The 14,424-nt window shown below is 38.7% G+C and overlaps 2 protein-coding genes across 9 annotated transcripts in view; one reads left to right on the top strand and one right to left on the bottom strand.

The window, feature by feature from the left end:
• Window positions 1–1,646, bottom strand: part of mak (male germ cell-associated kinase) — an 18,355-nt gene extending 16,709 nt beyond the window's left edge. For 3 of the 7 annotated variants that reach the window (XM_014008504.1, XM_014008499.1, XM_014008498.1), the window contains exon 1: window positions 1,555–1,645. The gene's annotated coding sequence lies outside the window, so the exon portion shown is untranslated. Of the gene's footprint in view, window positions 1–1,554 lie in introns of all 7 variants that reach the window. The other 4 variants (XM_014008497.1, XM_014008496.1, XM_014008503.1 and 1 more) reach the window with 2 other exon arrangements.
• A 44-nt stretch (window positions 1,647–1,690) lies between these two features.
• Window positions 1,691–12,195, top strand: plcxd2 (phosphatidylinositol-specific phospholipase C, X domain containing 2). Of its 2 annotated transcripts, none has more exons than XM_014008508.1 (9): window positions 1,691–1,769; window positions 3,071–3,271; window positions 3,679–3,815; window positions 3,927–4,046; window positions 4,667–4,720; window positions 4,798–4,953; window positions 8,001–8,111; window positions 8,742–8,872; window positions 10,728–12,195. In XM_014008508.1, exons 2-9 carry the CDS (start codon window positions 3,169–3,171, stop codon window positions 10,885–10,887), a joined length of 972 nt encoding a protein of 323 aa, XP_013863962.1. In that variant the 5' UTR covers window positions 1,691–1,769; window positions 3,071–3,168; the 3' UTR covers window positions 10,888–12,195. The 2 variants fall into 2 exon arrangements, with proteins under 2 accessions (XP_013863962.1, XP_013863961.1); XM_014008507.1 differs by having other exon boundaries at window positions 3,034–3,271.
• Window positions 12,196–14,424: the final 2,229 nt, after the last annotated feature.

Below are 14,424 nucleotides of genomic sequence, written 5' to 3'. Positions count from 1 at the left end.
GCTGAGTATTTTTTATAAAAATCGTTAGATTACTCTAAAGCAAAATGACGGAAAATCTGTGTCAGTTACGTGAGCTGCTGTCAGTCAGCACCTGTCATCCTCCAGACACAAGACGGAGCGTGTCTGAACCAATCACTTTTGTTGGCATTGATCAGCTGACTGATTTAAATACACCTTAACATTCATGAGGTACTTTRCATTGACTGTTTATGGTTGAGTGTAGGCGTGTAGAGGGTAGAACCTGAGGCGGGACCTCGTGCGCAAACTCTGACGTGCGGCTGTGATTTATAAAGGAAAGATGCGCAGAAACGTGCGTACGCATGGTTTTATAAATCTGAAATTTTTTTTGGCGTACGCCATTTCCGCCTTTTGGCTGTACGTTCACTTTTAGTATGGTTTCCACGCAATCCTTTATAAATGAGACCCCAGGAGATTACAGCCAAAAACCAAATTGTGGCCTTCAATGTCAAATGATTCACCAAGTAAGAAGATGAAGATGAGGGCCAAGAGCAGGGGCGTACAAGCCTCTTTATAGGCTTTCACAGATGTACCATAAATCTGTCTTGTCACGGTATACCTTCTTCCTAATATGGTAATATGTGCCTAGCTCTGAAGCTGGAAACTAAGAGGCATCACATCTGTGCATTCCTGAGAAAAGGCCCCCCACTCTTGGACACTACATGTAGACTTGCAGAGTATGCAGTACTGCAGAAGCTGCACTGATCTCTCTGTCGCAATCTTCCTGGAYTCGTGAACAAAACCCCTCCTTCACTTGAGGCAGCACAACCRAGAGACCAGCCCACCCTTTTCCAACTGGTCATTGAAAGCTGTTTTACTGATACCACTGTTACCCTGAACGTTTGATAGCAGGGATTTTATAGATTTTAGTGGCATTAAAAATAACAACTTGTTTCCTTCGGCCTGTTGCATTAGGAAAGGAAAACCAGTTGCGTGAAATTCAAAGTCAAGAATGTGAATGACAAGAAGATAGCTACAACCTGACAAAAGCATGTGATGAATAAAACATCAATTTAACAGGATATTATGGAACTGCTTAATCCAAACATAGTAGCTAATTACATTTTATATTTCCTAACAATAACCATCATATTATCAAAGTCTCTCACTACAGGCAGCTAGAGAAGAAAATAAGCCCTTGCAGGCCTACAATCTGCTGGAGAGGGATTTAAAAAGAATTAAGGTGTACCAAGTAGACCACATGACATTAGGAACTAATACACTAAATTTTAAGTAAAGGTGGAAATAACATGCCTGAAAAACAAACAAACAAACAAACAAACAAACAAATAAAGGCTGGTTCTATTATTTATTTTATTTTACCTATCAAAACCCATTCAGTGCTCGAACACAGCATTAACTTAAGCTAAAAACAAATAATAGCAGCTTGTTTTGTTCAGTGTGTTGAACAAAAATTAAGACAAACTACACGCTGCGTTGTTTGTTTAGGACAGAAGTTTAGTTGAAATGTCGGCGCTAATATGTCAGTTCCTCAGACACTATCTCCCGTCATCTGGCCCTCAGCTTTAAACTCACCGTTCCAGCTCGTTTCACCTCCTCGGCCCGTTGTTGTCTGGCTCCGCTGAGAAAACTCAGCGTCAACCGAGTGCGTGCCGCGCGCGAGTGACCTCTGTCTCCGTGGAAACGGACACACAAACGACACCCCCCTGCGCAGGAAGCTGACGCGGTGCTTTGTGGGATTTGTTGTTCTCCGAAGCAGTTGGAAGTGAAAAAGAAATGTCTCACATGAGGTACTGAAATTTACCAAAACATTTTACCAGATTACGATTAATATATACGCATGACCCTCATGTGTTCCTTAAAAATTTAGCAGAGAATGATAAAATACCGAGTTCCAGACGCAAACAATTACAATAAGCGTAGCTGTGTTTTTATTTGCGCTTTTTTAATTTTATTTATGTTGCAACTTATTTTAAAGCCAACTCAACTTCTTAAACTAGGGTGACAGCTCTTTTAGTCTACCAATAGTCTACGTTTAGCTAGTTTTCTGGAGTATCTGGACACGGAATAAGTGACAGAGTAAGACCTCTTTTTTTATATMAGCTCTTTGAACACAGGGGCAGCAGTACAGGTTTGTCACATACAGAGGGCGCTACATGATCATAGCTGAGTTTCCAGGCGCTTCCTTCCTAATGTGGCCCCTTTGTAGTAATCAGACAATAGGCTGATATTTTACCTCACCTTAAAAGTCCAAATTTAATAACTGCACAAAATAAACTCTTTACAAATATTTATTTCTCTCCGTCCTCCAAGGTAGACAAGCTACAGATGCTTCTAAATGGTTTGAAAAAGCATCAGTAGAAGCAACTCAACATGGCAAAGGAAAACAAAAAAGGGAGGGGGCTGCAACAATATGATGCCAAAGCACATAATATAGCCTACTGAAGAAGCTGATTAAGATGTGCAATTGTTGGAGGCCCAGCTAGCTATCAAATAACCAAACAAACAAACAAAAAATAATCCAATATTTTCATGTTATTTAGGAGTACACTAAGAGTCTATTATACCAGTTATTTTCCCAGGTTGGACACATTCAGTTTGAATGCGTCTGAGCTGAACTTTGAAGTTGTTCTCGTAGTTTTCAGTGCCAGAAAGTGAGCTGCGAACCAAAAAGAAAAACACATTTCAGTAGCTATTAATACCTATCATGTCCTTATTGACCTTCGTCAGGCAGTTATTTTGGTAAGTTTATTATCTAAGCAGGCATAACAAACTTGTCCAGGTATAATATAACAGAATAACAAACTTTTATCTCTTAGCTTTTCATGTGTTTATGCGCTTTGATGATGGTTCCAGCACAAACGCAGGGCAGGTTAAGCCCGGACACAGCAGAATGGGTGGAGTGGGGAGAGGGAGGAGGGTAGAACAAGTGGAGATTCATTCTAAGAGGATTATTGTAGTCGTCACAGCTTCCTGTCGGTACAGAATGCCCGGTTTGTCTTGACTCTATGCAGGTCACTCCCAAAGTAATGACATGTTCTGTGCGTTTTTCAGATCTCAGACGTGTCATAAATGATTTGCCGCCTTCCAGGATGACCTGTGGTTGCTTTTACCTGTTGGGAGCTGTTGGGGATCTGTTACCAGAAAGCGCCGGCGTCCTGACCGGGTTTTGGGCAGGCGGTTCTTGACATGAAGACGAGACCTGCGGGGATCGGCAAGGTCAATGCCGACTGGATGGGGTCGCTGCCCTCCCAACTTAGTGCCATGCCGCTCAAATACATCGCTGTCCCAGGTGAGCCATGTGCAGAAAGGTATGTTAGACTTAAACAAAACTATTAGGAATAGCTTCGTTTAGTCAAAAGGTGCAAAGAATGCATCTAGTCGTTTTTACAGAACTATTAAATCTTCTAAARCTACATGCATGTCTTCATAACTGGAGGTTCTTAAACCAACTGCTGCATTAAACCAATTTAATTATTATTATTTAGTTTAATAAAATTAATTTTTTTAATTAAATTTTTTAATTTTAAAAAAAAATATTTTTAATTAAAAATTAATAAATTAAATTTAATATTATTATTTTATTTAATAATGCATTTAATCAATCATTAAACCAGCTGCTTTCTTTGTCTCACATTCCTCATAATTTGCCTACTGTATAAAGGTAATCCCCCTTCACCTGACTCTGCTTTCCTTCAGGCTCTCACGATTCTTTCACTTTCTGGGTGGATGTTCATGCTCCTGTGGGCACCGATCAGAAGACTTACGTCAAATACCTGGCCACCATGTTTAGTGTCTTAGCCAAAAAAGTCATGGTGAAGTGGTCAATGACGCAGGTATCCTTTCATAATCCAGAAAAAAAGCAGCCAATTTGTATAGATTACACCTGAAATTTTTAGAAGATGATTTTGCAGCCACTTGTAACATCAAATATTCTGTATTTTCAGAACTTGACATTTAGGGAGCAGCTGGATGCAGGGATTCGTTATTTTGACCTCAGGGTATCTTCTAAACCAGGCGAACCTGGAAATGAGATCTATTTTATCCACGGCCTCTTTGGACACAAGGTGAGTGGAAGAATTATTTACAACTCACAGTATTAGTTGACCTTTTTACACTCATACCTGGTCAAGAGTTTTGCAACTAAATATACTTTTTTCTTCATATGTCACAGTTTAGTATATACAGTATATATATACAAAACACCCTTCAGTTCAACAACATCTGTTTTATAGTCGAACATACGGCCATTATTTCAGTATAATATCTTCTGCCACTGTACAGTATGRCTCACCAGGTTGTGGATGAGTTTTTGTTTGAACGATACTTTATTGATCCCATGAAGGGAAATTAGAAGAGTAGAAGAGTTACAGTATCTGAATGTCTTGTTGACATYAGTTTTAGGACTGGTCAATCAACTGATCAGGCACTTGTCTGCAGTAATGAAGGTGTTGATCTGGTCCATTGTGATGAAGAAGCAGCGGAGCCAAAAGGAAAAGCTCTAAATTTACTGGTCCACCTTCCAACCCTTATCTATGAAACTAAAATTAAACACAAGAAAACAAGAAAAGCCATCTTGCTGGAAAGTAGTTATATTTTGTGTTAAAGTCAGCGTAGGTTTGCAAAAACCTTTTTTTTTTTCATTTGTGTGAACTGAACTGAACTCATCTCCTGTTTGTCTGCAAAGGTGAGAGACGGCCTGTTAGAAATTAACTCCTTCCTCTGCAGACACAAGAAAGAGGTAAACAGCTGTCGTGTCAAACTGTTTAAAACCTAAATAAATCATCAGAAGACGAACTGATTAGATTCCTGATTCAGGTGGTGTTTTTGGACTTCAATCATTACTACGCAATGGAGGCAGAGCACCACATCTACCTCATCAACATGCTCCAGGAAGTGTTCAGGACTAAGCTGTGCAACGACTGTAGGGTGGAAAATGTCACTCTGGACTACCTCTGGGAGAAGAAATATCAGGTGAGAGCCGCTGGGAAAGATTCCACCTGTAATGTGTTCTCTCAGAGAGTTCAGGGACTGCAATAAGCTCAAAGTTGGGAAAGCTGAAGGACTGCGACGTGATCTCTGTTCAATTTGTGTGAAAAGAAATACAAGAAAATAAATGTTTAAGTCAATTTGCAACATGCACAAGTAAAACAAGATGTGTGCGTGTGGGTGACAGATCAATGAACGGCAGGTAATCCCTGCCACCCGTGACTCTCCTGAGCAGGAATTATGGTGATCATCATCCCATTAACACTTGTTCCATGAACCAAGCTGCCTTTTATCTTCATATGTTTTCATCTCATGCTCTCAGACACACAACGTTTTATGTTTTATAATTTAATTACATTTCTACAGTTAAACACTTGTGCTTATTCATACTTAGAGCAATTTACATGTGCACATTTGAGCTGCTGATTAGCTGTATCACTACTACTTCACCATGTGCATGTCTGTATTTCATGCATAGCCAACAATCATTCCTGTCCTTGTGACCTTAATCTGCTAATGACTTACTTGGCAAAGCAGACAGAAAGAGTCTATCAGGTAGGGAACATAAGAGAGTAAAGAAATGAAGAGATGCACATTAAGTAGCTGCAGAGGGCAGCATTTCTCCATGTCAACAGTTTTTATTGTCGTCTCAGTGATGCATCGTTAGCTAAATCACTCAGATGTGTTTTTATAATTAAATGTTTAAACATTTAATTAAAACTAGGGCTGCATGATATTAGGAAACCCTGTGATTACAGTGCTTAATATTGCGATTATGATATGACTTGCAATAAATTAACAAATACCTAAGTATGTGGTGTTGTTTTTCTGCTCTGGGTTCAGAGCAAAACAACCAATACATCTTTTCCAACATAACAGTTCCAATTAATGCAACTAAACAGCTGCTGTATTAGCAGTGAAACAACAAACTGCGTGCAATGCAGTTTCCTAACGACCTTAAAACCACTTCCCCATAAAACATTTTCTGATGTTTTAAATATGAAAAACGCCCTTTCCAGTTTTTTAAATAAATAATTTAAAAAATTTTAATTTATTAAAGCATTTTAAGAAAAAGTTAGCATAACTTAAATCCAACTGCAAATTCTCTCGTTGCAGTTGTCCAACATTTTATCCACTGACCAAGTTTGACTCGATTCATTGTGTTTACCAGACTGAAGAAGCCCCCTCAGCTCACTGTATTCATGGGTATCTTGTCCATGGCCAAATAATGTGCACCGGCCTCCGTTATTTCTTTGTACCACTTTGACGTTTAAAGAGTTCCACTTGTAAAACTCTGAGGATGTCTGCTGGACTGTTGTGCTCTCACTTCTCTTAACGTTTGCAACTTTGGTTTTGCTAGCGTTAGCTTTTTGGAACTCTTCATTCAGGTCTTTATGGTTGTAYTGAAGGGGAAAATGGAGATTAGTCATGTTTCCTGTTGTGGTTTCCACTAGTTTCCAGCAGGTTTTGCAGAGTACCTGAGTTTGTAGAACATAGTCTCTCTTGAAACCAAAATATCTCCAAATAGGACACGTGCTGTTTTTTTTAACAAGTTCTTTGTTGCTTACATTTTCCTAACTTAACTTGCTCTCAGCCACTGTAGCTTTAACTAAGCTTGCTCAGTTGTTTGCTGTCTTTTTGCAGGGGCGGAGCCAGGGGGTGGCCAGGGGTGGCCATGGCCACTACAGACAAATCTTTGGCCACCCCATTGACCACCCTGCTGTACACACCCCTTACACAGTGAAACAACCATTAGGGGTGTAATAATCCTCCCGAAAAGTTGGTGGTAGTGTTTAACAGTTTGAAACATCACCAAGCTCAAAGAAGTGACAAAAAAGTGATTGTTTCTGAACATGTGCCTATGTAATCTGACTTATGGTGACAAATATATATATTTTTTTGTCATCATAACACAGTGTCATTTTCTGTTATGAAGGCTGCATGATGCTCGGTCCCTTTTGGTTATGAGTAGACCTATCACTAAATCAAAAAAGTGAAATAAATCAATAAACAATATAAAAGTAAAAGGCACCCCTAAAGTTATTAGTTATGATAAATTGTGACACATTAATTAACCTTATCTCAGCTGTAGCAGTGGGTTTAAAAACAACATAATAAAACTAGTTTAATGAAGAATCTGTCTCTGAAATAATTATTGAATCAAGTGTTTATTTATGTAGGTAAAATTATGCTTAATAACCTGGTAAAATACACTAGAATGCAGGAAATGGCATCTATTTTGTTCAAAAATTTCTGGGGGAAGACCCCCCAACAGTCTGTCCCCCCACTTTTAAAATGTTCTGACACCCATGATTATAAGGTAGTCACTGCCTGTATAAATACTGTACATAAGGAAATGACCAAAACACTAAGATCTGCAGAAAACTTTCAAGTAAAAATTTATTTAATTGTCCTGGTCACCCCTGGGTGAGTAGTGGTCCCCGTCTGGCCACCCCTGAGAAAAATGTCTGTCTCCGCACCTGTGTAGGGGTTGGGTATCTAATGTAAAGAGATGCAGGCGATTATCCAAATAYGTCAAAGGCTCCATTTGATTGGTCAAACACTTCAAGCTTCAGTGTGATTGACAAAATGAATACAAATAAATGCAAACATTTAACCAATCTTTTATCACAGTTTATGCAGTTTTGGGGGGGATATGCCCATTGCATAAGCTGTTATCATGATAATGATACATTTTTGATAGATTGTGCCGCCCAGTTAAAACCTATAAAGTTGTGTGAAACAGCAGATTATACTATAGGTTCTGCATAATTCAATAAGATTTGTAAAGAAATGACAACTGACTTCAACAAAGTGAGAGAAATAAATCCAGTTTAAAGCTGGTATTTGTAGCATTGTGTTTGACTCTACATTTGCACACAAAATTTAAACAGGTTTAAAAGTAGAGGGCTTGATTTTCTTTCATCATTGTTGGTGTTAGGTCACATCAGGTTGTCTGTATTGTTTTGTTTATATTTTAATGTTAAGGATGACTAATTTCTTTTAACAACTTTAACTTTTTTTCCTTTCAGGTTATTGTATTCTACCATCACCCCTCAGCCCAGGGAATCCCAGTCATGTGGCCTGGCTATAAGATCCCTGCTCCCTGGGCAAACACCACTGAGCCCAACAAGCTTATACAGGTAAGAGGGCAACACTCTGACTTTCCCTCCGAAGCACGTCAGATGAAATCCTTATACATACATTTCCAAGAAAACCCTTATTGTAAAGGAAAATACCAGAAACATCAATCAGAAAGCAGAAAAAAGAAAAAGAAGTCATGCATAAAAGAAGCATAAAAGTTGGTCTGACAAGGATTGTATAAAGGTAATTACAGGGATTGTTTGGAAATAAAAGTCAAAGTTGAGATCTTAATTCAACAGAAATGTACTTTTTTTCAATTTGAATATTCGATTGTTCATAATAAGTACAAAAAGACTGCGTATGAATTGTTATTTTTTACAAATCCTTATTTTCTTTTTGGGCTTTTACTCTGTCAAAGACTCTGATTTAGGAGCGCTTTATAACAGCTTTTTATAGGCTTAGATTAGAGACATAAGTTCATCTCTTCRCTTCATTTTTCTTCTCCAAGCTGTCAATGCTGAACTGTCCTGTCCTGCTTTATTTCTTCCTCCCATTGTCTTCTTTCTTATTTTCTACTAACCTGAAAACAACCCATTTTAACTCTACACATTRCGTAACCCCTTTAAACAAATTTCCATTTTCAAGATCTTTTTTAAGAAAAACACATTTTCACTGTTCTCTCCTTTTAGTTCCTTGAATCTACACTGAAGGAAAGAGCCAGGCAGGGATCGTTCCACGTCACCCAGGCCATCCTCACTCCAAGACCCAACACGGTGGCCAAGGGTTTGGTCTGGGGGCTTCGCAACTACCTGGTAGAAAGGTCAGTGTCTCTGCAGGAGTGAAAGAATGAGTTTAGATGAGTTTTACGGCTATTATATAACATTAGATCCCAAAGTTTGAGTCAGGACTCTACAGTGGGTCATGACACACTAAGTTGGGGGCGTTTAGAATCTGAAAAGTTTGGGAACTACTGATAGAGAGAGCAATACACTTAATGAGTGAAAACCTATGATGATGAGATGGCCAAGAAAACAAGAGTTCATCATTTAACTTCTCCCTATTGGTCATATTTTCTGCAAACATAACAGTCACATTCACCTCTATGCAGATGACACCCAGCTCTAACTCTCAACTAAACATAACTCCACACTTCCATCATTGTCCCTCTCCAATTTGACATAAAATCCTGGTTCACTTCAAACTTTTTTTAAATTGCAGTAAAACAGAACTTCTCTTGTTAGGAACAGAATCTATATTAAACAAACTCCATAACTTTTCTATTCCCGGTGATAACTCCTCCATCTTTCCCTCCTCTCGGGTTAAGAGTCTGGCTATCATCCTTGATAATATTATTCACTCTGCCTACTACCATCTTCTTAACACTAATTGTCTTCGTCCCTCTCTGACTCCTCACTCAACTGCTGTACTAATTCACAGTTTGGTCACCTCTCATTTAGATTTTTGTAATTCACTTCTTTTTGGCTGTCCACGTTAAACCCTTGACGAATTACAACTGGTTCAAAACTCAGCCACCCATCACACAGACTCCTTCAGTCCATCACCTACAAAAGCTCCACTGGCTTCCCATACATCACATCAATTATAAAATACTCCTCCTTACCCTCAAAGCTGTCCATCTCACTGTCCCCCCTGCCCATCTTGTTACCATGAGGAGCAGAGCTCATTAACATCGACTCACTTCCACATTTCAAATCCAAATTGAAAACCTATCTTTTTAAATTAACTTACTCCCTCAGTGTTTATCCTCTTGTATTTAGATTTTATTATTATTGTGTCTATTATTACTGTCTGTTTTTACGTTTGATGATGTTAAGCAAATTTGTCAATAATGGTGCCTATTAATAAAATGTATTATTATTATTATTACATTATTAATAAGTGCGAACAAAGCCCAATGAGAAATGTTGTTTTTATAGCTACCTTTTAAAAACTGAAGTTCGGTAACATTGAGAGAAAACTGATAACTACAGTGTCACTAATACTGTAATTACAGCCAATTTTTATTACCTAAATGACACAACATCAAATAATATTAGGTCGCTATAATAGTACAGAGACTTGGCATTTTCACTGTATATCTTTCCAGGAACTGTTTCCAACTGCACATATTTATTTTGTATTGTATCACATATAGGATATAGACACTCAGTTTGCACATCTGATTTTAGATGCAATTCTTTCTCAGCAAAAACTAAATCACTTCAGCTAAGATCTAATTTAAAGTCCTGGATTAAAAGATCATTTGCAGACTTGTTTTATTGAGTTTCAATTCTGGAATAGACTCACTGGCGAGACAGGAGGTGGCCTGATTCTGCACTTCTAAGGAAATGGCATTGCTTGGATAAACACTCAGTCTTCCGGGTTTTGTTCTGCTGGTGGCTGACACACAGATGGAAAATTTACAAGTGTTAGGAGTGACACCGCCAGAGAGTTCCCGTGCTTCGACTGTTTTATTACAAGGAATCAAAACACCCTTAATTTTCAGTTAACTGTTTTTTTTATTATTATTATTGTAAGATTTCCTGGCAGACATGAAGCTATAACATTATATTTTCTGTGACTGAACCACAGATGCTCAGTGACTGCTGAAATGTGGGAAAAAAATGAATAAAAACTTAATAAAACCTGATGCAAACCTTCTTCTGCTATGATAGAAACCTGCCAACCATCATGTCTTGGGTGGAGAGTCAGAGACCCGGGAAGGATGGAGTCAACATCATCACCTCAGACTTCGTGGAGCTCACGGACTTCGCCGACGTCGTCATCAAACTGAACAACCTGCTGCTGTCCGAGCAGAAACGTAGACCAAGATGACGCGAGGATATATAGGATTTTTCAAATTGTTCCGATATATGAAGAGCCCATCGACCCTTGAAGACTTGAAATCCTCCTTGAGCTCATCCTTGTTGGTTGTAGCTAACTTTGTCAGCTTCGACAAGTAAAGTTATCTTTAAAATGGTACATTCTATCCAGTATTGTGACGAACTTGAGGGACAAGCCCGTGCCGCAGTTTAAAGGATTATTTTTGTTTTCACAGTCTTGCTGTGAGCAAGGAGGTCCCCTGGTGTTTACCCACCACCCCACCCATCTGAGAGCCAAACATGTGTGGACTTTGTGCCACAATTCCTATAAAAAGTATGCACCCATGCAAATAAACAGCCATGAGTTGTAGGTTTACAGTTTGTTGGCTTGAATGCAGAAATAGAAGCTGTTTTATGGAAATGTGCAGCTGTGTACTTGAAGTCTTGATAGAAACATTATGTTTAATTTTACCTATTTGTTTATTTGCAGCAGTTTGTGCCTTTCTGGCTCAATGATTAGTGTAACGATCCCCGTGCATTTTTATTGAAAAGGCAGCAGAGGAGCAGTGTTTCCACAGACTCCAGTTGTTTTGTTTTTGTGGTGGAGCTATCAGCTGGACGAGACATTCTTCATCAGCAACATCAGCACCAAAAACAGAAATAAAATGTCACATCTACTGTAGTTTGGCACTTACGTCTGTGCCACATTGTTGAGGTGGTTCACCAAGCTCCACGAGGTCCTCACACACGCCGAGACACAAGCAGAAAACCTCTTGAGCCCTACGGGCCCAGTACAGGGCCCGCAGATGGTGTCATTCATTGTTGTGTGCTAAAGTAGGTGTAAAACTTATTTTTCCCAAATTTTTTCTAAGTCTGTCACAAAAGGTGTCTTTAATGTTTTTAAAACGAGTCACCAAATTATTTTTGGATAAATATTTATGATTTTAGGGCTATATAAACATTTGTAAGTTACTTGAATCGTCGCGGACTGTTTCAGTTTCAGGAAGTTCTCCATCTGTTACTGTGCAAGTTTTGGTTCTATAACCCTCCCTTTGGTATCTTTGAAAAGACGAAGCTCTCATGAATTCAGGGATATATTTTACACTGTGTTACTCTTTGTTTGGTGACATGAAGTTTGTGTGTAACTGACAGTATAAATAACAGCCCTCATGCGTAAAACGTCGAGGCGGAGTTAGGTTCCATTCAGTGATTTCATGGTGTGCACAATGGTAGATTTTGACGATGCACAGTGTAAATGTAAAAAGAAAAGTTTAGGTCATATGCAGAATGAGTCCTACAATAGGAATCAACACTTTTATTAGCCCAGATTCTCTTTTATAAAGTAAAAAAAAAAAACATTTGGCCGAGTTTTGGGTACATTTGGCTAAACTGTGCCAAAATGCCATTTCCGCCCGGCACATTAATCACTAAAACCTTTGTGAAATGAATATACTTCAACTTATTCAGTCCTACTTTGCTACAATTTTTCTCAAGATGTAGATGCATAAAATCTAAGGGCATTCCTGGGTTTTCACCAAAGTTTTCATTATGTTTTGCACTGTTGATTTAAAAAAAATTTAAGGCGATGCTAAAAAAATTAGAGATTTTCTTTATTTAATCACAAATAACTCAGGCACAGTAAGAGTTACAATAGTGGTTTCACTTAAGAAATTATCTTTAAGATTTTACCTTTACAGAGGTACCAAGAGTTAGCATTTAGACCTTATAACTGGAGCTATTCTTGCTTTATTTTGCTGTGTATTTTCAGGCAGAAATTGCCTCTAAAACCCCTTAGGGCTTAATTACACACATACCGTGGCTGGAGAGTGCAGCCGATGGGACAGAAAGAGCATTCCTCTGTAGTTCGGATTTGTCCCTGCGTTCTCTCCTTGTGTCTCASTTGTCTTCCTCTCGGCTTCCAGGGTCTCACAGGGGAGGACGACAACTCAAGGGTGAGGTTTCAAACGGTAATAAATCCCTGAATAAATAAAAACTGCTTTTGTGTGTGTGCTTTTGTTTATTAGTCAGGCTCTGCTGCCAAAAGTGGAGCAGCGATAAAGCTTTTGTGTCTGTGTTTAATAGTCTGCAGTATTGGCAAAATCCTTTAATTTGGGCAAATATATTTCCCATTTTTGGAAATCCTCCATGAAAAATCTGATTTCCCCCATAACACTTTGTTTCACCACGTCTTCCCTCTCCTAACACATCATTCTTTATTTCCCTCTCCGCTCTGCAGCAGCAGTCCAGTGGAAACATGGAGCTGCGTACATCTTGATCAGCAGACGTCTTCGTGACCAAACATGGTGCCGTTTGTTGGCATTTCGGTGGCAGGAATTTTGCAAAACTCTACGTTTGCACTGAAAATGCACCTACGTTGAAGAGTATTTATCTCGATCAAGTTCAACTCTGAACAGATGAGTAAATTTGGTTTCAGTTCATTTAGCATCTGCTATTTCCTCTGTGTGATGTCAAATACCAGAGTTAACCGGGTCACTTGAGTCTATTGAGCAGAAAATGGTCAACGTATTCCTTACAGACTTCACGGTGACTCAGATATTTTTACAGCTGTAAAAACAACCGTGTCTTATGACAATGCTTCCTCTGAATGAGGCGAGTAAAGAAGGAGGAAAAATGAAGCAAAATGACAACACTCAGATTGAATTTTTTTCTGAATGAACCTGACCTCTAAAGGTATGGGTTTCTCAGAATTCCTGCTCGGCCTTCCTGCRCCTCATGGGAACCCTGGAATTCTGTCAGGCGTGCCGTCAGCGGCCCTCCTAGAAGCCCCTGGACCTGGATGATGTCCCTGAGAAAAGCTGTGCAGCTCTCGCTGCTCTCAGCCACCCATGGCGACATAATTGTGTAACGGCTTCTGGAAACACTTGACAAGAAAGAGTTTCAAAAGGAACCTTTAGACAATTTTCTGGTAGTTTTATTCCGGTTAATGTTACGATTTATTTCTTTGCATTTGCAAAACGTTCAAAGCATACTTTAGTAAATACACCATAAAACAAACTAAATTAGCATGAAGCCATTTTGACATGTGGTTTTCAGTATCAGGAGTGAGAAGCTGCTGGCGTTTGAAATGGCAGGATTCAGAACTTGAATGATGTAAATCAATCAAACATGATGGATTCTGTAAATACAAAATCTTTGCTGCATTCTTTGAACAAATGCATATCGTCCGCCACCTTTTGGATAAAAAGTAACTTCTTAGTTTAAAACTCTAACATGAAAGTCAGCAGGCAGTTTTTATTTTTTAAACCTTTATTTCACCAGGTAAAACTTTTACAAGGTTTGCCTGAAAGTGCTAAAATGCTTAAAGGGATCCCTGATTAGTTGTAACATTAGACTTTATTTGATAAACATTTCTTTTAACTGTAAAATAAAGACTGTAAAAATACTGTAGTTTTTATCATTTTTAAACTAAAAGTACACGGACAGGGCCATTTTATTTACACACAAAGCATTCTGGGTAAATGATGACGTGGATAGGTCCTCAGTGTGAGCGAGCTAAATCCTGAAGGTTAATCTTGGACAACATCTGATG

Source organism: Austrofundulus limnaeus, unplaced genomic scaffold (genome assembly GCF_001266775.1).
Source record: "Austrofundulus limnaeus strain Quisiro unplaced genomic scaffold, Austrofundulus_limnaeus-1.0 Scaffold50, whole genome shotgun sequence".
Taxonomy (NCBI): domain Eukaryota; kingdom Metazoa; phylum Chordata; class Actinopteri; order Cyprinodontiformes; family Rivulidae; genus Austrofundulus; species Austrofundulus limnaeus.
Note: the sequence above shows the minus strand (reverse complement) of the source record. Positions and strands in the feature narration are given on the sequence as shown.

Coding starts and splice junctions, on each gene's coding strand:
- plcxd2 (XM_014008508.1), top strand. CDS start 3,169: ATGAAGACGAGACCTGCGGGGATCGGCAAGGTCAATGCCGACTGGATG. Junction 4,047..4,666: donor ACGGCCTCTTTGGACACAAG/GTGAGTGGAAGA, acceptor TTGTCTGCAAAG/GTGAGAGACGGCCTGTTAGA. Junction 4,954..8,000: donor TCTGGGAGAAGAAATATCAG/GTGAGAGCCGCT, acceptor TTTTCCTTTCAG/GTTATTGTATTCTACCATCA.